Below are 25,177 nucleotides of genomic sequence, written 5' to 3' on the forward strand. Positions count from 1 at the left end.
TCTCCGTCTCTCTTTCCATTGTTCTTTCTCCTTTTCTCTCACCTACATCGCTCCCTCTCTCTCTCTCCCTCCATATCTCTATCCCTGTCTCTTCTCCATCGGACTCTTCTAATGCTCAATCATCTCCTTTCTGCTTCTTTCACTCCCTCTCTCTGTCACTCTCTCCATCGCTCACTCTCCCATTAACCCTTTGTTGGGGACACAGGGTTCTGTATTACTGTCAGAATTATCACCACTCTTGCGTTATGTTGCCTCAGATACCCTCACAGGAAGCGTGATGAGGATTTTATAGTGAAGTCATTGTGATAAAATAATATATTGAGTGCTTTATGCATGGTAAGGTTTGTGCTATTACTTAAAGTTGACATATTATCAAGTATACCATTACTGGAATCACTTACGAGACGATAAGTCACATCTACTACACATACTGTATGTCGGAGTATGCATATGAGAAAATACATTCGTCATTGTATTTACCAAGTATGGATGTAAAGGTAAATGCAACATTTGTCAATGTATTTGTCATGTATGCCTGGATAAGAATATACCAACACGTTTGATTCGATTTTCTTTATAGGTTGAATATAACTTCCTCAAATACATAGTATTTTTTTTTTACAAATATTGTAAGAAAATGAAAACACAGTTAACATCAACTTTTTAATTTAATAAATATGATTGTAAATGCATAAAACAATTACACACAGCACATTTAAAGGTCAAAACAAAAAATATTGTACACCTAAACTTTTGTATTTTTATATAAAAGCTTTACAGTAATAAAACTCTGTCTACAAAAATAATCTCACTAACTCTATGGGGGAAGAGAGCGAAGTTATAGCTTAAGGATGAACAAAATCAAGTCCTCGTGAAGTGTCTCTGCTGCTTTCCTTTTAATGCCTTCACACAGCTGGATAATGTCCTAAAATGGACACCATACTGCTGGTTTCACTGGTAGAAATCAGACCTTGTTTGAGATGTTAAACAAGGTTTTACGGTGTCCATATTAGAACTGCTTTAGAAACAAGACATTCAGGCTGTTGAGAACTAGACATGCCCGTTTCTTACTCTAGCTAGTCTGTCATTCGTATACAGCCCAGCCCACACCTTGGGTTCCTGTCCTGTGACATCATAGTATGTTATAACATCACAAAATGTCTGAACATCCCGGCCCAGAGTTTCCCCATCACTTGCCAGCAGAGCTTCCAGGAAGTTCCACCTGTCCGCCTCCATTTGTGAACCTGAAGGATTCAAAGGCAGAAGGTGCTTAACTTGAGCCAGTGTGGGCCGGTGGATTCGTTCTCAGCTGAATATTGCCTAAGGGGTTGCTCTGAGAGCTCCGCCATTGTTCTGTTGGTCAAAATACTTATATGGAGCACGAAAGCTTGTTATTCGAAGACTTATGTTAAAGAGACCATTCACTCAGAAAAGTCTCTTAAATCCTTTAATGTGATAATCAGGAGTAAATATAGGGTCATATTGCTAGAGTTTCCTGCTGCTCTGATGGAGTTCTATATTCTGTAGTTCAACCAGTCATTTGTTAAAACATTAGCCAAAAGCTGTTACAATGTCATAGTTTTTGATATACATAAAATAGCAACTTTATAGTATTATTTGAGAGGAAATACCTATGTTCTTGTCGATTTGAAAGTAAAAAATAAAACAAAATAAAAACAGAAGATGAAATTAGGTTTGTTATTTAAAAAAGTACTAGCATGCAGCCTCAAATATACATGTTTAAACCGGAGGATGGGCACTTTTTCATAATGAAATATCTAAGAAGCTTTACTATGAAACACAATTGGAAGATAGCAATGTAACAATGAGTTAGTCCATATCTATGTGAAAAGACCTCTTATTTAAGGTCAAAGACATGAACATTGTCCTGTTTCTTTCTCGATTTACACTACCAGTCAAAAGTTTGGACACCCCTACACATTCAAGGGTTTTTCTTTATTTGTACTATTTTCTACATTGTAGAATAACAGTGTAGACATCGAAACTATGAAATAACACATGGAATCATGTGGTAACCAAAAAAAGTGTTAAACTCAAAATATATTATATATTTGAGATTCTTCAAAGTAGCCACCCTTTGCCTTGATGACAGCTTTGAACACTCTTGGCATTCTCTCAACCAGATTCATGAGGTAGTCACCTGGAATTAATTTCAATTAACAGGTGTGCCTTGTTAAAAGTTTATTTGTAGAATTTGATTTCCTTTTTTATTTTCTGAGTTTGAGCCAATCAGTTGTGTTGTGACAAGGTAGGGGTGGTATACAGAAGATAGCCTATTTGGTAAAAGACAAAGTCCATATTATGGAAAGAACAACTCAAATAAGCAAAGAGAAAGAACAGTCCATTATTTCTGTAAGACATGAAAGTCAGTCAATGCGGAACAGTTCCAGAACTTTGAAAGTTTCTTCAAGTGCAGTCGCAAAAACCATCAAGCACTATGATGAAACTGTCTCTCATGAGGACCGCCACAGGAAAGGAAGACCCAGAGTTACTTCTGCTGCAGAGGATAAGTTTGTTAGAGTTACCAGTCTCAGAAATTGCAGCCCAAATAAATGCTTCAGAGTTCAAGTAGCAGACACATCTCAACATCGACTGTTCAGAGGAGACTGTGTGAATCAGGCCTTCATGGTTGAATTGCTGCAAAGAAACCACTGCTAAAGAACACCAATAATAAGAAGAGACTTGCTTGAGCAAAGAGATATGAGCAATGGACATTAGACTGGTGGAAATCAGTTCTTTGGTCTGATTAATCCAAATTTGAGATGTTTTGTTCCAACCGCCATGTCTTTCTGAGACGCAGAGTAGGTGAACAGATGATCTCCGCATGTGTGGTTCCCACCGTGAAGCATGGAGGAGGTGGTGTGATGGTGCTTTGCTGGTGACACTCTGTCTGTGATTTATTTAGAATTCAAGGCATACTTAACCAACGTGGCTACCACAGCATTCTGCAGCGATACACCATCCAATCTGGTTTGCACTTAGTGGGACTATCATTTGTTTTTCAACAGGACAATGACCCAAAACACACCTCCAGGCTGTGTAAGGGCTATTTGACCAAGAAAGAGAGTGATGGAGTGCCTCATCAGATGACCTGGCCTCCATAATCACTCAACCTCAACCCAATTGAGATGGTTTGGAATGACTTGGACAGCAGAGTGAAGGAAAAGCATTCCAGGTGAAGCTGGTTGAGAGAATGCCAAGAGAGTACAAAGCTGTCATCAAGGCAGAGGATGGCTACTTTGAAGAATCTCAATTATAAAATACATTTTGATTCGTTTAACACTTTTTTGGTTACTACATGAGGTAGGTGTGTCCAAACTTGACTGGTACTGTACATTCTAGGTTGTGTGTTGGTGGGTGGTTGTTCGTGTGTGTATACAATATGTATGCAACATAGTTCTAGTCATTTGGAATATTTTAGCATCACTGTCCAGCTACAGTAGAATAATGGTTATGTGAAGATTCCAGAAATATAACAATTTCCCCTCCATAATTGTCTTTATGGAATGACAAGGACAATAAGGGTCTTCTGAAATGCCATAACCATCAACCAAACAATCACGTCTGTCAGAACAACACTTCGGGGTTCGACTGCGTCTAACCCTGCTTCTCAAAACAAGTTAACCATCCATGTACCCTACCATCTGCGCTCTACTTCCTTTGGTTCTTGAAAGCGGGTATAATACGCTACAGAGATGGAGAACATGGGGCCGAGACTGTGGGACATTAGCCTAAATGTGTCACCAACCTTAACCAGCATTGAGCTTGACTGGCTGCATTAACTAAATTCCTGACCAGACTTGCAGTTCTGTTCTTCCTATTTCAATGCCCTGGTGTGTCTTGCCCTAAAAGGCAGTCCACTCTTTTTTTTCGCTCTGAATGCTCCACTTGATATTTCATCTTAAAGCAGCTGTTTTTCATTTTAACTTTCGCAACCTCCAAATTGGGACGTCAGTTAACTTTGGGGAAATAAAGTTACTTTGAGAGGATATTTACCGATTTTGATGCCCCCCAAATAACTGCCCTTTGCCCAGTTCTCCTCTATGAAATCAAGTGTAACTAATGCATGGTGTTTGAGGGAACTGAAAACATAATGCATCTACATTGGCTTCTCTTGAAGTCCCTATCATGGTAGCAGGCTAGCACCACGGTTCTCAGGCCAAGCTATTACATTGGGGGGAAAAAACAGTGTCCTACAACTAGTGTTTCTCGTTAAATATAGCTCGTGAGTGTAGAGATTAACAGCAAAGTTCAATAAAATCACCAAATCAAGAGAGACTACCAAACCCTGTATCTGTCTTCGAATTATTACATTGTAAGCAAAAACAAAACATTTTAGTACAAAAGAGTATTGTGCCATAATCAGCTTTTCGTGAGACAGTGAACAGAACGGAAACAAAATGGTTGTATTAATAATTGATATCGTTTTTCAGTTTGCAATTTGTTATTAAAATACACATATCACAGACATTCATGATTTACAAAATAAATGTGATTTTAAATTCAGTTATATACTATAAAGGATATTCTTATGAATAAATAGTGTACCACCTCTGTTAGCGACACACAGTAGCGAAAAAGGATGTAAGACACTTACAGTAAGCTAACCAAAAGAGTTGTTTTTTATGCATTTTTTTCTTTAGATCATGCTGGCTTTCCATTTGTAGTTATGTACTTGACTTTGTATAAATACATTTCATCAAAAATTATTTTTTATTGGATAGACTTATATTACGTATAAAAAAACAACAACCTGTATACAGTTTCTTCTGGTTTTCACAGAGCACAGTAAGTGTCAGCAAAGTCAGTAAAGTCCAACATGCACAGGTATAAAGCTCAAAACCATTGTGTCCGCTCAAATGATTAAAAAAGTCCATGACACAGAATGGAGTTGCTGTTTTCGGAGTTGTCCAGAGTTTTTAAATGTTGATGTACGTGGGGAGTTCCGTTGAGAACTTGACATGTGCGTGAGGTTTGATGCATCCTTTAAAAGGAGAAGATGATGGGAGACAGAGACATGAGGAAAGATGTCAGAAGACATTCCAGTCAGTATGAGTTAAGTCACATTTCTCCACAATGAATGAGGCTCTTGCTCAAACGTAGAGTGGAATGGGGCTATCAATTTATTAATCAAAACCTCAGTGAAAGTCTCTTATGTTAATGACAAAAGATTATCGTCATGGCAACCGATATACACTGTTCAAAAAAATAAAGGGAACACTTAAACAACACAATGTAACTCCAAGTCAATCACACTTCTGTGAAATCAAACTGTCCACTTAGGAAGCAACACTGATTGACAATAAATTGCACATGCTGTTGTGCAAATGGAATAGACAACAGATGGAAATTATAGGCAATTAGCAAGACACCCCCAATAAAGGAGTGGTTCTGCAGGTGGTGACCACAGACCACTTCTCAGTTCCTATGCTTCCTGGCTGATGTTTTGGTCACTTTTGAATGCTGTCGGTGCTTTCACTCTAGTGGTAGCATGAGATGGAGTCTACAACCCACACAAGTGGCTCAGGTAGTGCAGCTCATCCAGGATGGCACATCAATGCGAGCTGTGGCAAGAAGAGTTGCTGTGTCTGTCAGCATAGTGTCCAGAGCATGGAGGCGCTACCAGGAGACAGGCCAGTACATCAGGAAACGTGGAAGAGGCCGTAGGCGGGCAACAACCCAGCAGCAGGACCGCTACCTCCGCCTTTGTGCAAGGAGGAGCAGGAGGAGAACTGCCAGAGCCCTGCAAAATGACCTCCGGCAGGCCACAAATGTGCATGTGTCTGCTCAAACGGTCAGAAACAGACTCCATGAGGGTGGTATGAGGGCCCGACGTCCACAGGTGGGGGTTGTGCTTTACAGCCCAACACCGTGCAGGACGTTTGGCATTTGCCAGAGAACACCAAGATTGGCAAATTCGCCACTGGCGCCCTGTGCTCTTCACAGATGAAAGCAGGTTCACACTGAGCACATGTGACAGACATGACAGAGTCTGGAGACGCCGTAGAGAATGTTCTGCTGCCTGCAACATCCTCCAGCATGACCGGTTTGGTGATGGGTCAGTCATGGTGTGGGGTGGCATTTCTTTGGGGGGCCGCACAGCCCTCCATGTGCTCGCCAGAGGTAGCCTGACTGCCATTAGATACCGAGATGAGATCCTCAGACCCCTTGTGAGACCATATGCTGGTGCGGTTGGCTCTGGGTTCCTCCTCATGCAAAACAATGCTAGACCTCATGTGGCTGGAGTGTGTCAGCAGTTCCTGCAAGAGGAAGGCATTGATGCTATGGACTGGCCTGCCCGTTCCCCAGACCTGAATCCAATTGAGCACATCTGGGACATCATGTCTCGCTCCATCCACCAACGCCACGTTGCACCACAGACTGTCCAGGAGTTGGCGGATGCTTTAGTCTAGGTCTGGGAGGAGATCCCTCAGGAGACCATCCGCCATCTCATCAAGAGGTCATCATGCCCAGGCGTTGTAGGGATGTCATACAGGCACGTGGATGCCACACACACTACTGAGCCTCATTTTGACTTGTGTTAAGGACATTACATCAAAATTGGATCAGCCTGTAGTGTGGTTTTCCACTTTAATTTTGAGTGTGACTCCAAATCCAGACCTCCATTGGTTGATAAATGTGATTTCCATTGATCATTTTTGTGTGATTTTGTTGTCAGCACATTCAACTATGTAAAGAAAAAAGTATTTAATAAGAATATTTCCTTCATTCAGATCTAGGATGTGTTATTTTAGTGTTCCCTTTATTTTTTTTAGCAGTGTAGTATGTGAAAGCGATGGAACAAAATGTAATTATATGACAAGAAATTGCAGTCAAAGTGAAATTACATTTGTAGCACTTAGTAACTTAGTAAAAATCTATATATGTATATATATAGTGGGGGGAAAAAGTATTTAGCCAGCCACCAATTGTGCAAGTTCTCCCACTTAAAAAGATGAGAGAGGCCTGTAATTTTCATCATAGGTACACTTCAACTATGACAGACAAAATGAGAAAAAAAAATGCAGAAAATCACATTGTAGGATTTTTAATGAATTTATTTGCAAATTATGGTGGGAAATAAGTATTTGGGTCAATAACAAAAGTTTATTTTTTTAAAGTGGGAGAACTTGCACAATTGGTGGCTGACTAAATACTTTTTTGCCCCAGTGTACATGTTTTTCTTTTAAATAAAAGTGGCGTATTCATTTACCGATGGGCCTTGTGTTCAACTCTGTGTCCATAAGCTCCGGAGAAGTCACCAGCTCCATCGGAGTGTTCGGGGACACCAGGGTGCTTTCCGTCGGACTTACTGGACTCGGGATCATTTCTTGTTCTTTTTCGTTCTGCATCTGCGCATAGACGTTGAGGCCTGGGATCTTCCTTGAGGAAAGATTTACAATGAGACAGGGGATAAAGAAATTTGCCAGACTAATAAAATGGGAGAGGGATTGCCTGCCTCGGGGACCAAATAATTCTGATGCTCCTCTTTTACAACCCAATAATGTGTAGCCGCACCCAGGAGATATACCCAGTTGACTTAAATATTTTGTTTCGATGCCTTCCGGCCTTATGTCTAATTTTGTATATATTTGTATGTAAAATAGGATTATACTGTATGCTTGTGGAAGGCAGAGGAGTTGTAGTCGTTGCTTGTGTGTGTCTGTAAGTTGCTGTTCGTATGTATATGTTTGTATTTGATGCAAAAAAAGGGAACACAAAAATACAATATTATCAAAAAAGGCAATTAGACATTCCACTGTATAAACACATTTATGTTCTAAGACCTATGTGTTGTTTCGCTTTCGCTCTTTCTCTCCCTCTTCTGTTTCCCTCTATAGATCTGGTCTCATTGACCCCTACTGCCCTTTCACACAGAACTGTACCATGGTGGACGGAAATAATTTAACATTTCAGAAAGGTCAACTAGCAAAGCTCAAAGGGCTAAATATTGATAATGCCTGAAGGCTGACTGGCATTTCATTTGCGGACTGAGAAAATGCCTCGACAAAAGGAGTCTAAGAAAGTTGAAAGAGATAAGCCATTTCTCCCTTGAAACTGAAAGTTTTCACACAGACCTTTGATAGACAGTATTTTTGTTAAATGCCAAAATGTCTAGACACTCAGTAACTCTCATTTGGTTAGTAATTTTCCCCAATTTCCCATCTGATGTATAACCATAAATATACTGTAGCTCACAATTGGGGTCAGAAGTGGGATTAGACCCTAGTCAAACAATGAGATCAGAGATCACTCCTCAGTGTCCTAGCCAATTCCAAATGTTTCGTCAACACTCAGGAACTTTCCCACTTGGTTAGTAAGATTCTCCCTACGTCCTAGCAACTTACAACCAGATATGGGTTATAGAGATCATCTCTACAGTATATCATGAGCACTGTACCTTTTGAATTTGTAGACGACAAATATCGCCAAACCCAGAACCACAACCGACAGCAGCATCAGCATGGCCGAGCCGCTGTGGTTCTCACTCGTGTCCACTAGGGGCGCTGTAGAGGTGGGAGACAAGAGTCACACAGTACAGTATACATTGAATTCCAAACAGTTTCCATAGAGAAGAAGTCAACATGAAAAGTGACACCTACTAATTAATAAAATACAAAACATAACAATAAAATTGTGATTATGTTTTTGATACGGTAAGTATTTATTGACTTCTCTTACTCTTTATCTTATAAGCCCCTAGGACAGTAGCAGCATCCCCAAAAGGAAGAGGCACACATACTTGTAACGATGCTCACTCTCTGAATGTCTCTGTGTAGCTACATGATGGGAGCCAATCAGACAACAGGGTTGGGGTGGTGTTAGTCGCTGGGCAGGAAATAGACCTCCTGGGCCTGTATTCACAAAGCGTCTTAGTGTAGGAGTGCTGATCTAGGATCAGTTCCTTCCTTTCCATATAATCTTATTTGTTATGATCTAAAATGCAAAACGGATCCTAGATCAGAAGTTCTCTGAGACGCTTTTTGAATACGGGGCCCTGGCTCTCTATTTCTATCTAGAACTATCTCTATCCATCTATATAGTCATTAAAAAGACCCAGTTATCCACAATACACGAGCAAACACAAACAAAATGTAGGTATTTGTATTCGAAGAGATGCAGACACTTACCTGCTGACAAATGTGCAGCGTATACTGTGACCTGGACCCCAGGCCGAAGGGTGAACTGGACCAGGTTTTGGTTGAGGGCGCTAAGCAAGATTTCAGAGAGCTAGAGAGGGAGAGACAAACAACAACAAAAACATTCCTTTAAAGTATATGGCGCATCGATTTACATAATAATTAGAGTATTAAGATTTCTAAATAAACTATTTATTGGAGCTTTTTATATCAGAGATCTGTGAGAGTAAATGTACATTTATTGTCATATCCAGAGCGATTTACAGGGGCAATTAGGGTTAATTGCCTTGCTCAAGGGTCCTGTCACCAACAACGATGAGACAGCCTATAGGGAGGTCGTCAGAGACCTGGCAGTGGGGTGCCAGGACAACTACCAATCCCTCAATGTTTTAAAAATGGTTTATTTCACCTTTATTTAACCAGGTAGGCTAGTTGAGAACAAGTTCTCATTTACAACTGCGACCTGGCCAAGATAAAGCAAAGCAGTGCGACACAGAGTTACACATGGGATAAACAAGCGTACAGTCAATAACACAATAGAAAAAAAATAAAGTCTATCTACAGTGTGTGCAAATGGCGTGCGGAGGTAAGGCAATAAATATGCCATAGTGGCAAAGTAATTACAATTTATCAATTAACACTGGAGTGACAGATGTACAGATGATGAATGTGCAAGTAGAAATACTGCGGTGCAAAAGAGCAGAAAAGTAAATAAAAACAATATGGGGATGAGGTAGGTAGATTGGATGGGCTATTTACAGATGGCTATGTACAGCTGCAGCAATCGGTTAGCTGCTCAGATAGCTGATGTTTAAAGTTAGTGAGGGAAATATATTGCTCATATATTTGTGAGCAAGACAAAGGAGCTGATCATGGACAACAGGAAAAGGCGGGCCGAACAGGCCCCGTTAACATCGACGGTGCTGTAGTGGAGCAGGTCGAGAGTTTCAAGTTCCTTGGTGTCCACATCACCAACAAACTATCATGGTCCAAACACACCAAGACAGGGCACGACAAAACCTTTTCCCCCTCAGGAGACTGAAAAGATCCTCAAAAAGTTCTATAGCTGCACCATCGAGAGCATCCTGACACATTGTATCACCTCCTGGTATGACAACTGCTAGGCATCTGACCGTAAGGCGCTACAGAGGGTCGTGCGTACAGCCCAGTACATCACTGGGGCCAAGCTTCCTGCCATCCAGGACCTATATACTAGGTGTGTCAAAGAAAAGCCCAAAACATTGTCAGAGAATCCAGTCACCCAGGTCAAAGACTGTTTTCTCTGCTACCACATGGCTAGCGGAACCAGAGCACCAAGTCTAACATGCTGACCAGACCGGACATGTCACGTGCGCAAGCCTCGCAAAATACATTTAGAAATCAATGTTATTCAATTATTGCACCCACACTGCTCGTGTGCGCCAACGAGCATCTGCGACACCAAGGGCTACAATAGAACTCCTTTCTATTTCTGACGCAGATCGCGCTGAAAGTCCTGCCTCTCCTATCTCCTCATTGGTTTGTAGAAGCAGGTACCTACGTGCCATCTTCTCATTGGTTATACCCACGTGGGTGATTGAAAGACAAACTGTTTTGTCGGTAGTCGTGGTAATACTATGAAAGTTTAGATGCTGATCACCATATAAGTTCAAAGATAAAAAAGCCTGGAAGGAGGAGAGATGACAAGAAACGATTCGGTTGACCGTTTAATGTGTGGATTAACTGTCACAGTAGAGGACCTTGTGCATTTCAGGTAAAATAACAACTCAATGTTTATATCCCAGGACAAATTAGCTAGCAACAGCAAGCTAGCTAAATAGGACAAATTAGCTAGCAAGTGCAAGCAACTAGCTAAATTGCCATACATGTTTAATGCTTTTCGACCTGTCCCCAAATTAATGTCATTGGTTCAGAGTTTGTTTCGATATTTTAACCTGCGTGTTGTGGTTGCATTTGGTGTAGGGGGACAAAATAGATTTATGCACGATGGCGCACGCGCGCAGCCGGTTTGGGTTCTGTGTAAGACCAAAAGGCTCCTTAACAGCTTCCAACCCCAAGCCATAAGACCGATGAACAATTAATCAAATGGCCACCCGGACTATTTACATTGACTCCCCCCCATTTGTTTTTACTCGCTGTTTAATATCTATGCATAGTCACTCCACCTACATACAAATTACCTTAGACTAACCCACTGTATCGTTATTAGCCTCATTATTGTTATTTTATTGTGTTACTTTTATTATTTTTTACTTTAGTTTATTTGGTAAATACTTTCTTAACTCTTTCTTAAGTAAGCATTTCACGGTAAGGTCTACACTTGTTGTATTCGGCGCACATGACTGATTAACAGATGTTCACTTAGTCGGATCGGGGATTCAAACCAGCAACCGTTCGGTTACTGTCCCAATGCTCTTGACCGCTAGTCTATAGATCAACACTAAATCAAATCCAACTGTATCTAAACTGCATAAAATCATCTCAATACACTTCACCGTACATAATAAAAGAGACAGAATATAAGACATAATTAAATAGTATACCTACTCTAGTCATATTATTGGTTAGTTTCAGAATGAGTTTCTTCTCATGCATACTATGCTGAGGCAGATCTTTCCACCACATACTTACTGATACTCACGACCAATGACTCGCTGATACTACACCCCCCCCCCCCCCCCCTCCCCCACGGCTCACCGCACGCTCCCTCCACCCAGAAACCCATTTAAAGTGAAATATCTATGGATGAATCCGTGCCGGTTCTCACCACTTCAATACATAATGCAGGGCCTATTTGATGAAAAACCTTGCTTTTACACTGGGTTTTTAGAGCGACAAGTAACCTTCTGCACAGAGAACGTGCAGTTTGGACATAAATCAGACATATCACCCTGACCTTGAGGCTACAGCTGGAATACAGTGTTCCATTTCATGATGCTTCCAATTTAGCCCGGACATAGTCCCCTGAACTGTACCGTCCATATGATATCAAATCACACAAATGATGAGTTGTACCATTATAAATCTAAACTGTAACACATTATGTCAGATATGTCATTTAACAAAGTTGTATCCTTTTCACGTTGCCTTCAGGCCAAAGACTAAAACAGAGAATCTATATGCAGGTCATGCATAGAACGACCCTGGCCAAACAAATTCCCTTTTCCCTGCGGAATCCATCTTATTTCTTTGCTAGGCTTCATTAATTTTATCTGCCTCATTTACCAAATGAATTGTGATACAAGTAGTCCTTCACATTGCTTCCAGCTTTTATATTTCCTACCAAGTTTAAAATTAGACTCCAGCTATGAATAATTACTTTTTCACACTGTGTGTCGGGGTCACCAAATCTATTATACATTCTAATAAGCACAACCACACATTACACTTTCAAGATGCAAACCTTGAATAAAGATGCATTGCTGGGGCCTGAGTGGTTCTATTCTACTCACATCTTTTTAATGATCATCCATGATCTATTATATGGGCCGTGGAGCTAATTCAGTCCATCTTGATACCTGATGCTGATTCAGAGTCTGCAGAGACACCATCTTTGTCAGGATTTAGTCCTGTGAAAGACTGCAACCCCCACCCTCTCACATTGAGATGACTCTGGGAATTCTACAGTAAAGTTGTCCGCAGAGATGGCTTTTAAAAGCTTGTCACACTTATTGATGAGGCTAGTTGATATTCTGCAGAGTGTGTGTGTGTGTGTGTAAGCCCATGTGGAAAATATTTGCATCTACTGGAGAAAACATGAAGCCTTATAAGCCGTACAAATACGTTGCAATTCTGTTTTCAGACGATGTAGCAGTATAGACCAACACAGCTATGTATTAGTGAAGAATGTTAGAAAAATGAATATTTCTAAGCCTACTCATGTTTAGTTAGGTGGAGACCTCTAAATTATGCCAAATGGAATAACAGGGAAATCAACAGATGGCGAACATGTTGGTGCAAGAAAACAAGTGCTTAGCCGTCAAACCCAAACATCCAACAAGCAGAGTAATATCCCCCTAAAATATAGCTCCAAATGTCATTCAGTGACAAATATTTGTCAAATTAACGCATAAAAAGTATGCTACTACTCCCACTCAAACATCTGGCATGAATCAATATAGGAACGTAATGTATTAAATGTTATGATTTACTTTTATGGTAGTTGTCAGATACCCATTTTGCTAATAGTTAACTGACCGATATGCTTTTTTAACCTGTCACAAGCATGAATAAACCTTTATTTCATGCATTTTGAATAAGGCTAAGGCCTATAATATGTTATGTCTATGTTTCAACTCACACAAAATGCCTGTTATTTAATCAATCATACCTGGTCTAAATGAGCTGAGTTCTTCTCTGGCTTGCCCTCTGTTAACTCTTTGTCTGGCAGGAGGAAAAACTCTGCAGCCGTGGGCAACCCTGGTAGGACGGTGACAAGGAGCAGATCCGGGCTCACCCCTGTGGCCTAGAGAAAGATGAGGAGGCGGGAGAGAAAGAAGAGAGAGATGAGAAGGGGTAGAGGGGTAGGATGAGGAGTTGGGAGAGGAAGGGGAAAAGAGGAAGCGGGAGATGGAGAGGGTGACGTGGAAGATGGAAGAAGAGGGAGATGGAGAGCAGGAAGAGGGAGGAAGGAGATGGAGAAGAGGAAGATGATGAGGAAGAAGAGGGAGATGGAGGGGAGGAAGAAGAGGGAGATGGAGATGAGGAAGAAGAGGGAGATGGAGATGAGGAAGAAGAGGGAGATGGAGAGGAGGAAGAAGAGGGAGATGGCGAGGAGGAAGATGGAGAGGAGGAGGAGAAGGAGGAAGATGGAGAGGAGGAAAGGGAAAAAGAACAAAGAGGACCAGAATGGATTGCTTTTCATGTCACTAAGCACATCAAAGTGGAAAGCAGTGGTATCGGAAAATAGGAATTGTCTGTATGATCATAATTAGTGTGACTGTGATACATTGCTGTGATATTACTAACATCAATGAGACTTAGATCTGAAATTATCATACTACTCAGGTCCTGAGCTGTTTGTAGCAAATATGGTATGATTTCCGTTCTTAAATATACTGAATAGTATGAGCAATGCAATACATTTTGTGAATACGACAATGTCTATCCAACATGTCATATGAAGTACATTATACAGTTGAAGTCGGAAGTTTACATACACTTAGGTTGGAGTCATTAAAACTCATTTTTCAACCACTCCACACGTTTCTTGTTAACAAACTATCGTTTTGGCAAGTCAGTTGGGACATCTACTTTGTGCATGACAAGTAATTTTTCCAACAATTGTTTACAGACATACACTAAGTTGACTGTGCCTTTAAACAGCTTGGAAAATTCCAGAAAATGATGTCATGGCTTGAGAAGCTTCTGATAGGCTAATTGGCATAATTTGAGTCAATTGGATGTGTACCTGTGGATGTATTTCAAGCCTACCTTCAAACTCAATGCCTCTTTGCTTGACATCATGGGAAAATCAAAAGAAATAAGCCAAGACCTGAGAAAAATAATTGTAGACCTCCACAAGTCTGGTTCATCCTTGGGAGCAATTTCCAAAATGCCTGAAGGTACCTCGTTCGTCTGTACAAACAATAGTACGCAAGTATGAACACCATGGGACCACACAGCCGTCATACCGCTCAGGAAGGCGACACGTTCTGTCTTCAATAGATGAATGTCCTTTGGTGCAATAAGTGCAAATCAATCCCAGATCAACAGCAAAGGACATTGTAAAGATGCTGGAGGAAACAGGTACAAAAGTATCTATATCCACAGTAACCTGAAAGGCCGCTCAGCGAGGAAGAAGCCACTGCTCCAAAACCGCCATAAAAAGCCTGACTACAGTTTGCAACTGCACATGTGGACAAATATCGTACTTTTTGGAGAAATGTCCTCTGGTCTGATGAAACAAAAATAGAACTGTTTGGCCATAATGACCATCGTTATGTTTGGAGGAAAAAGGGGGAGACTTGCAAGCCCGAAGAACACCATCCCAACTGTAAAGCACGGGGGTGGCAGCATCATGTTGTAGGGGTGCTTTGCTGCAGGAGGGACTGGTGCACTTCACAAAATCGATGACATCATGAAGTAGGAAAATTATGTGGATAGATTGAAGTAACATCTCAAGACACCAGTCAGGAAGTTAAAGCTTGGTCGCAAATGGGTCATCCAAATGGACAATGACCCAAAGCATACTTCCAAAGCTGTGGAAAAATGGCTTAAGGACAACAAAGTCAAGGTATTGGAGTGGCCATCACAAAGCACTGACATCATCCTATAGAAAAGTTGTGGGCGGAACCGAAAAAGCGAGTGCGAGCAAGGAGGCCTACAAACCTGACTCCATTACACCAGCTCTGTCAGGAGGAATGGGCAAACAATTCACCCAACTTATTGTGGGAAGCTTGTGGAAGGCTACCTGAAATGTTTGACCCAAGTTAAACAATTTAAAGGCAATGCTACCAAATACTAATTGAGTGTATGTAAACTTCTGACCCACTGAGAATGTGATGAAAAAATAAAAGCTGAAGTAAATCTCTACTATTATTCTGACATTTCACATTCTTAAAATAAAGTGGTGATCTTAACTGACATAAGACAGGGAAATTTTACTATGATTAAATGTCAGGAATTGTGAAAAACTGAGTGGCTAAGGTGGATTAGGCTATTCCAGCCGCTATTCCAGCCGCACTTGTTGCTGACAGATGTATAAAATTAAGCACACAGCAATGCAATCTCCATAAACAAGCAATGGCAGTAGAAGGGCCTTTCTGAAAAACGTGGCACCGAATTTCAACGTGGCACCGTCATAGGATCCCACCTTTCCTACAATATTTATTTGTATATGTATGGCCTCCACAAACACGACCCTGAACTCACAGGCGACCATCAATTCCATAGTTCAATGTGACAGGGAAGGCAGTGCAACAGCAATTTAGAACGTATTTGAAGTCATTTCCCCTTGCCAGTTATCATAAAACGTCGATTCATCTCGGTCACAGGGAATGTATTGTAAAGTGGGCCACAGACTAAATACACTGAACCAAAATATAAAACACCAGAAGTGTGTTGATAAACAAACAAAGCGTTTCATGAGCTGAAAAAAATATATATATATATATTCCATATGCACAAAAAGCTTATTTCTCTCAAATGTTGTGCACAAATCTGTTTACATCCCCATCAGTGCTCCTTGCCACAATAATCCATCCACCTGACAGGTGTGCAGTTGGCATGCTGACTGCAGGAAAGTCCACCAGAGCTGTTGCCAGATAATTTTCATATCTCTACCACAAGCTGCATCCATTAGAGATTTTGGCAGTATGTCCAACTGGCTTCACGTAGACCGCATGTAACCACTCCAGCCCAGGACCTCCACATCTGGCTTCTTTACCTGCAGGGTCGTTTGAGGGCGGGGGTGTTTGTGATTGGCTGGACCTGGCTCCTAAGTAGGTGGTTCTATGCCCTCCCAGCCTCACCATTGGCTGTGCCGCTGCCCAGTCATGTGAAATCCATAGAATAGGGTGTAATGAATTTATTTGAATTGACTGATTTCCTTATATGAACTGTAACTCAGTAAAATCATTGAAATTGTTGCATGTTGCATTTATATTTCTGCTCGGTATATACTCTCTGTGTGTGTGTGTGTGTGTGTGTGTGTGTGTGTGTGTGTGTGTGTGTGTGTGTGTGTGTACGCATGTAATGTACAGTTAGATACAAGGACCACTCACTTTGACCATGGAGTTCTTGATGACTCTGCTGACGTCCAGTCTCCATTCGGCCACATCGGGGTTGTGGTCATCCAGGTTAGATGAGAAGGCTAGTAGATGTGACCTGAAATATTCTGCACAGAGAAACAACTATACGATGATCAGCTGATGGCGATGCTTTTCTATTTCGGTCCTACTGTCTGAATGAATGAGTAGTAAACAATTACTTTTAACTACTTCTTTTAGCTACTTTAAAATCATACTTACTAGCCAACCTCCAGTGCATTAAAATCTACAAAGTCAACTAGAATCCAACCTCTGGAAGTATACATGGCTGTCTGGCTGTTTACAATACAAAACTAACAAAAAAACAGCTCATTGCTCACCGTGGACAGCGATGGTTTTCCGGTCCTGCAGGATGGCGTTCCCAGCGGACACCTGCACGGTGACAGTGTTGACGCCTTCCCGGGAGAACGTGCACGCAACGCTCCCTTCCAGGGTGATTATCGGCTGCAAAGAGAAAGAGAGAGAGAGAGAAAGAGAGAGAGAGAGAGCGAGCGAGAAAAGGGAAGAGAGGGAAAGAAGAGCGAGAGAGCAAGGGAGTTTCCCATGGGAGGCCCTTATCAACCTTGTTAACATCTCACACAGGCACTATTTACACTACAGAGGTGTCAGCCGGGAGGCAGGCAGGCAGCCACACACATAAACACAACCCACATCGCCCCCCAAGGAACCATGATCGCAGCTGTGCTACATAGAACTGTCCGGGGAGAGTTTCATGAGACACCGGCAGTTCTCTGTCGTTACTTGGATCTCCATTTGTTCTTGAAATGGCTGTGACATGCTAATTCTGGATCATTTCCTCGTGTACTAGAATAGCTAGCAGCTGCATTAGTAGCTAAACTCATTGCCCAACCAAACAAAACAAATTCTGAATTAAGTCAGACAAATACTGCTCTAATTTGTAAATCTGGCACAAATCTTTCTTCACGTCACTTTATCTTACAGTGTGAAGGATGAGCACACAATAAAACTACAAGTCCCAGCAGTATTCAAGTATCTCATCTTACCTCAGTGTTATTTCCGAACCACCAGATGTAGGTGACTGTTCCCACTTGGCTCGGCCACAGCACAGCGGTGAGGTTGACTTCCTTACTCTTCACCGCCACAAAGGGAGCGGAGAGATGGATATACTCCAGCTGACCTACTCAGTCACAAAAAAATACACGACAGTGAACCCACTGAGACTGACTCCACAACGTCTTGGGGCCTCTTATGAAATGGATGAAATTGCATTCAAAATGATCTGCCCTAAAAATGCATCACAGTGAACTGACTGAATCCACAAAGTAAGTTTGTGGCCCCTTATGATATGAAATGAAGGCACAAAAATGACATATTACAGTGAACCAATTGACTCCTTAAAGTTTTGTGGCCTCTAATTAAAGGTAAGCAGAAAACTTCAGAGTATCCGTCTATGGGCCCCTTATGAACTGAAGGCACATAACAACAACAACAAAAAGTGAGCTGCATTCAGAGGATCTGGTCCATTCTGGGACGTTGTGGACGCCATCTGTGTGTTATTTTTCATCCCTGGCACTCCTGAGGCCTGGCTGGTCCCCATTTGTAACGGCTGGCACATCAAGACAGACAGATTGCAAGGTCCCACAGCTCCCTGATCAATAAGTCAACTACGTTACATCTGTCACCCACGAAACCACCAGTGGTGGTCAGCCCCATCATCACAGAGAAGACGGGGATGACTTGCATGTTAGAGTTGAGTGGGGGTACCCTGAAGGGGTATCATATAGAGAAAATGGCTCCGGCTTGACTGGAATTGTAATGGATTTAGGCTCCCTTTATCTCCACTGATGTCGGACCATGACATGCATATTACACAAACAGAAAACAAATATGACGTTCTATGCCAGTGTTTCCTAACCCTGGTCCTCCAGTACCCCGCCAACAGTACACATTTGTATTGTAACCTTGAACAAGCACACCTGATTCAACTTGTCATCTAATCACTAAGCCCTCAATGAGTTGAACGAAGTGTGTTTGTCCAGGACTACAATACAAATGTGTACTGTTGGGGTACCCGAGGACCAGGGTTGGGAAACACTGTTCTACGCAAGTAAAAGTCTACAAAGGAACAATTTTGTGTGTCAGAATTGTATAACTACCTCACTCATATGTCTGTACATTACGGGCTACACTGACTTGAGGAAAGAATCGGTAAGAGAAAAACTACACTCACATGTTAAAGGTCGAAGACCAAACATGAAGTATGGAGGTTGAAGACCATGACTTGGTGAACCCACAGTGAGAGAGACAGACTCACATGTGACGTGGAGGTACAGCACCACGCTCTCCGACCCCAGCCTGTTCTCTCCTGTAGCGGACACACGGTAGATCCCCACAGCCTTGTAGACGTGCTTGACCCCATCCTCTATGGAGCTCACGTTGGAGTAGGTCAGAGCGTGACCGTCCCCGAAGTCCACCATGATGCTCGTCCTGGCTCCGTCGCCCTATACAGGAGGTGACAGTCATCAACCATTGAAGAAAGAAAACGGTATTCTTACACTAGCTACTGTAGGTATGTTTGAAATAACATTTCCATGAACATGTCATTTTCTAACACTTTATATGAAGATGTAATGGCATAGTAATATAATAGAGAGTATTGTGTTGCTATTACAGAAGTGGAGAGTTGCCATACATTTTACAATAATGATTTAAAGTCAGCGCCCGGTCTGAATGAACAGGGAGCCAGTTACTGTATTGCTCCTTAGGGGGAAAAAAAACGCTCACCTCTTCAAGAAACACCAGGAAGGTGACATTGGTGCCCAGCGTAGCTGTCAGCTTTCCTTCACTGGTGACGAGGTGCAGGCCTTTGGGGGCCTGGGTAGGACAGTGCTGCCTCCTGGCCGTGTACTCTGCTATGACTCCCGCTGTGCAGTTATTGGACACCACCTTCCTGTAGCTGAATGCACACAGGTCACAACCGCGGTTAGAAGCTTTGCTGATGGATACATGAGCATCGAGAAGGACGACCTTAGCAGGTTAGCAGGTTGGCTATTGAGAATACATTCTCTTACAAAATGTCCTGTCATTTGAAATACCCTTATTCCAAGTGTACTTTTGCAGTCAGTTTTAATTAAATAGTGAATGAGTGTACATACAGATGTAGGAACTTAATTTGAGACAGAAAATAACATTTTACTGCAGTGGGCTAAATCAGGGTCACACAGTGTGATTCTTGGTAGTCTTAAACAAATCTACTTTGATTTGATTTGATTTTGAATTTGATTTGATCTACTTTGGAAAAAAAAAGAGTAAACAACTCACACACATGGTTATGGGCTTAAAAAAAAGACGACATGTACCATGTCAGATATAGAGTTGAAATGTATTCAATTTTTAGTTTGCATCCCAAAATTACTCTTTATATACACATCACAGGAGACTGAACTATACCAAAACTGTTTGACATAGAAACACCGGATTTGAGATGTTTTTATGAAAAATATTATTAACATTCCACCAAAAACAGCTATTTTGGTCATTGATGGCAGGAAAGGGCTACTGAACATTTTTGTAAAGATTGATACATTTTTTGTAAGGGACAATTACACACTTCAGAAGCCTTTTTAAACCTCAAATACACTACACATTTTACATTTCCTGCATTACAGGAAAGTTCTCCTTCAACAGGGTGATCAAATTAAGATCCAACATCTGTAAGAGGCTAATGAGAGTCCTGGGGAAAATCTGCTTACCCAGTGCTGTTGATGAAAGTAGTCCCTGTGGTACAGCTTCTAGACATGGACGATGGGAGGAACCAAAAGGCGGGGGTGCACTTGCCGTCACTCCGCCTCTCATAGCCATAGTCACTGTAATGTTTGGATCATACCAAAATAAACAACAGTCGAGTGAAATGATACACAGTAAACTTTTATAAGTGATTCAATTCCTGACTCATACTGGTGACCCTGGAGTGAAAATAATTGAAGAATTTCACAGGCACTTATTGATTTTACAGAAATTCTGTAATAATGTTATTGTATTTTTAGTTTTTCAAACCCAGCCAAAGTTGTTTATGCTACAATAATAGCATTAACACAGTCAAGTGAAATTCAACAAAGTTTGTTTTGATACATTTGATTTATGTGACAGAGGAATTGTCTTTGAGGGTTTGGGGTGGGACTCTGCACTGGGGCCTGAAAACACATCTGAAACAAACTCATTTGACAAAAACCCTATTTTATTTTTTAAAAACATCTCTAGTTTGTTTGTCCTATCATTAAAAGGCAACGCTGCCAGCACGCGTGTCCTCAAAATGATAGGAACAAATTGGCCCAATTAGGCCGACATGCACAGAGATGCAGAAGTGTTGTGATAGTTAATGAACACTATTAAGCCTGATGATTAATTGTCTCTTACTAAAACTCATTCCAAGTTCACCGTCTCACTCAAGGGGCCCACGGATTTGGGAATTAACAAAAGCAACATTAATAATACTGATAGATAATTAAAAGAAATGGATTGTGAAGTTTGTAGCAAATAATGCTTTGGAAATGCGTCGTTGATGAACAGAGTCACTGGCAAAAGCTGAAAACCACAAAAGCAGTGACAGAGTTGGTTTCTTAAACGTATGGTGACATTCAAGGAGAAACACACACACACACACTTCCCTATCCCACTCCCTATCCCCCATGCAAACTTGGATCCTGTCAACCCTCCTCTCTCTCTCTGCGCTTTTTCCTTCATTCTTCGACACACACACACAGCTTGGAGTGGTGCAGTTGACTGCATTCCACTTAGCCGGAGCAGCCTCCAAGAGAATCCAGAAGCTATGTTTCCTCTGCAATTCTAATCTGGAGTGAGCTTCACCATGACGGTGATCCCTTATCTTTTCATCCTTCGCTTCCAGGCTTCTTTTTTCCCCTCCTCCACTCCATATGCCAGTGGTATATTGATAGGGCAGCTTAGGCAGAAGTTGTAACGCTAGACGTGTTTGTGGTCGAGTAGTGTGTTGTAGTCTCTCCTCAAGTACAATCCGCCAGTTCCGGTTAGTTGATCTATTGCAGTACAATTCCATTCAAGTAAACCGTTAACTTGTGTGATGTTTACTATGTGTATTGTGTGCCAGTTTACTTACATTGTATTTACACTGTACCTACTTCTGCGTAATTTAGGGGTACTTAATGTGAAGCGGGACCCATCTGTCTACTCACCACTCAAAGTCGGCCTCTGTGCAGTCGCAGGGCGCCGAGGTCATCGTGACCGAGTATGTCTTACCCATAACGCACCTGGCTATGGGCTTCAACTTCCTGTAGATTCTTTTCACTCCCATGATGCACGGCTCGCCCTGTGGATATATTTTCCGAATTTAACATTTATTTGGGAAAAAAGGGGTTGCTTTTCTTACATTTCACCCCATCGCCATACATAATTTACTGCAGTGCGGTGAACCATGCCTGTATCATACTGTGTGTGAAAAGGCATGCCGTTGGTTTTTCCTTTAGATGGGCTTATTTTGCATCGCTGCCCACTGAGGCTCATGTTGTGTGGTGTGCTAGCGGTAAGCGATGCTAAACTTAAAACACTTCTCTCTCTCATGTATCCTAGACCCAAGCTGTTACAGCTCGCTTGACTTAGTTTCGGAAAAACATGTAGATTTTTCGTTTTGGTATGTAGGGCTGTGCTGGATGAATCAAAATGTTGTTTTTCTAAGGGTAAAACAGTAGTTCTGCCATTGTCTCTCGTAGAGTCAGGTGGTTTAACAGGAGGCTAGAGGAGTGTACCCTTCAGAAGCAGAGTTGGTGTCTCTTTCCCCCTCTCTCTCTCGTTTCAAATAGGGATACCTACGTAGATTACATACATTTGAATTTGGACTATGACAGCAAATACACTGAATGTGGAGTCAGGTGGTTTAACAGGAGGCTAGAGGAGTGTACCCCTCAGAGGCAGAGTTAGTTCTCTCTCTCTCTCTCTCTCAACGTGATAACACAAATGGCCTGATTGTGGCTTTAAGACCCAATCTGCTATTTCAACACCTTTCCCTGCCACAGACTGTTGCTTTAAAAAACACACACACACACACACACACACACACACACACACACACACACACACACACACACACAAACACACACACACACACCACAGCCTTTCCTTTGGGCCAGTTCCCAATCTGTTCTTCAGTGTTTACCTCTATAATTGAACTGGACTGTTGTCCACTTCCATGGCTATATGTTTTGATCGTTAGGGCCAGCCCAATCATATAGATGTCTGAGTCAATTACAGTAGCTCGGTCAGAATAAAGAAGCACTCTCCGTCTCATCCTTATGTTAGGCTCTGGGTCTGTCTAGGCTTGAGGTAGAGCATTCGCTCTGGCTCAAACGTATGCAGTGTTTTATAAGGAGAGTTGTAGAGACACACATACATCAGCAAGAATTAGAGGGACTATGCCTAAGTGCTTTTGGGCCTGAGGGAGAGGAACGCCCGGCAGCTGTCCAGCGCACACTCAAGAGCTCAACGCAAAGCAGAGGGTGGAGGTAAGGGAGTGATCAAGCAAGTACACTGCATGCCAAAACTGTTTTTCATTCTATCAAGGGTTTCGGGCTATCTAGACCTCTCTGTCAAGTAAATGATAAGAGATGGAGGTTTGTGGGAATGGCCCCAGACCACACATAGTAGCAGTAGGGGCAGCATGTAGCCTAGCGGTTAAGAGCACTGAGCCAGTAACCGAGAGGTCGCTGGTTCGAATCCCGAGACGACTAGGTGAAAAAAAATCTACCTGGATAAGAGTCTGCTAAGTGACACACATTTTCATGTAGCAGGTTAAAGATGCATTATGCAGAAATCGCTCCGCTGTTTCCTGGTTGCTAAAATTCAAATAGTTTGCCTAATTTCAGTTTGTGACAAGTATAGAGTAGAGAATAATTGTAATATCTAAACCACTGTGAAATGTATTTTCCGTAAACCAAAACTACGTTTGAAGCTGGTGTACAAAATTGTAAGTGAGACTCAAAAACAAAACTTATGAACAGGAAGCATAGAAGTAGGACACATAGAACAGATCTACCAAACGCGCAAGATATAAAGTGCTCACAACTTCTTGCAATGGGAGTTGTTTGGTCATAAAGCACAGAGTTGGGTTGTTAGTGTTCTACATGTCAGGAGCTATCCAGGGCTGAAATGACCAGGCTGAGGTCGGCCTGTGCAGACAGAGTTATGTAGGTGCCATTACCCGGTTGTGTAGGTGCCATGTCTGGTAATCCCCCTCTGTACATCTCCGGTTGAAGATGGACCTGAAGTCAATCTTGACTAGCTGCCACTCGGACCGGTGACTGACGTGGCCAAAGATCCTGCAAACAGCAAGGAACCTTACAGCTGCAGCAGACAAGGCACACTGGTATCTGGTTGTCAGTTAGCAAAGCCACAGCAGCTGTGAACACTGATAGGTGCACTACACTGAAACACAGCAGTCTGGTTATAAGGACAGAAGGTGGCAGAGGGAAACACACTAGTCAAACTAAGGAGTGTCTGGTACGGCACCCATATTAGGAAGTTCCTCAGTTGTCAGACCGAGGCGTCAATCAAGACAGGACACTTCTGAGCTGAAGAGAATATTCTTAGGAGTAGTTGGCTAGAGCAATGTAAAAGTGTGGAGTCAACTTATTTTCTTTCTTTGACGAACAGGACAGTTGTTACTAAAAGCTTCAGAGAAGTGGCATTTGGCAACGAATGGAATGTGTACTATGAAATCTAAATGAATCACTTTACAAGACGAGGTATGCCTTACAGGGTGAGTATTTCCCCCAGATTCAACAAAAATGTCAACCGAAATTCAAGGTTATAACACCACAACATTCAGAAGTCTCAGAAGACATTCCTTCTCAAAATTGGGTGGGAGTTTAACTGGAATTGACCTCCTCTCTCTGCTAAAACCAAACAACAAATTTATCAATCAATCCATCAACTACTGGACTGAGGCGCTGGTCCATAACTCTCACGAACTGTAAAATCATTATTAATTGATAAGATAAATGATAAATAATGAGGTGTCCATACGCAGAGATGCAGAACAGCTGTAGTAGGCTGTCAACAATCTCCTAACAGTATCATATCCCACAGTCCTGTCTGTCTCAGCTGGTTCAGAGAAGTGTATAGCACTCTGAGCCTACAGGGAGAAAGTCACTTATCCTATCTTTTCCTTCCATCTTCCCCGCTCTCTCTTTCCCTCCCATCATCTGCCTGTCTCTCCCCTCATCTCTCTCTCGCCCCACTTCGGTCCTTCCCTCTCCC

The 25,177-nt window shown here is 41.9% G+C and overlaps 1 protein-coding gene across 3 annotated transcripts in view; it reads right to left on the reverse strand.

Annotated features, from left to right (window-relative positions):
- Positions 1-4,696: 4,696 nt before the first annotated feature.
- The window catches only part of LOC110493541 (VPS10 domain-containing receptor SorCS1), a 149,872-nt gene continuing 129,391 nt past the window's right edge, over positions 4,697-25,177 (reverse strand). Inside the window, exons 15-28 of one of the 3 annotated variants that reach the window (XR_005036889.1) lie at positions 24,120-24,237; positions 22,102-22,235; positions 20,644-20,757; positions 19,676-19,847; positions 19,206-19,392; positions 17,935-18,068; positions 17,251-17,374; positions 16,886-16,998; positions 13,492-13,626; positions 9,153-9,252; positions 8,704-8,801; positions 8,423-8,528; positions 7,235-7,400; positions 4,697-5,005 (exon numbers count right to left, since the gene is read on the reverse strand). Coding sequence is in view for 1 of the 3 variants with exons in the window: in XM_036949462.1 (XP_036805357.1) it covers positions 4,941-5,005; positions 7,235-7,404; positions 8,423-8,528; positions 9,153-9,252; positions 13,492-13,626; positions 16,886-16,998; positions 17,251-17,374; positions 17,935-18,068; positions 19,206-19,392; positions 19,676-19,847; positions 20,644-20,757; positions 22,102-22,235; positions 24,120-24,237 (1,672 nt within the window). In the remaining 2 variants the exon portion in view is untranslated. Of the gene's footprint in view, positions 5,006-7,234; positions 7,405-8,422; positions 8,529-8,703; positions 8,802-9,152; positions 9,253-13,491; positions 13,627-16,885; positions 16,999-17,250; positions 17,375-17,934; positions 18,069-19,205; positions 19,393-19,675; positions 19,848-20,643; positions 20,758-22,101; positions 22,236-24,119; positions 24,238-25,177 lie in introns of all 3 variants that reach the window. The other 2 variants (XR_005036888.1, XM_036949462.1) reach the window with 2 other exon arrangements.

This window comes from Oncorhynchus mykiss, chromosome 17, assembly GCF_013265735.2.
Source record: "Oncorhynchus mykiss isolate Arlee chromosome 17, USDA_OmykA_1.1, whole genome shotgun sequence".
Lineage (NCBI taxonomy): Eukaryota > Metazoa > Chordata > Actinopteri > Salmoniformes > Salmonidae > Oncorhynchus > Oncorhynchus mykiss.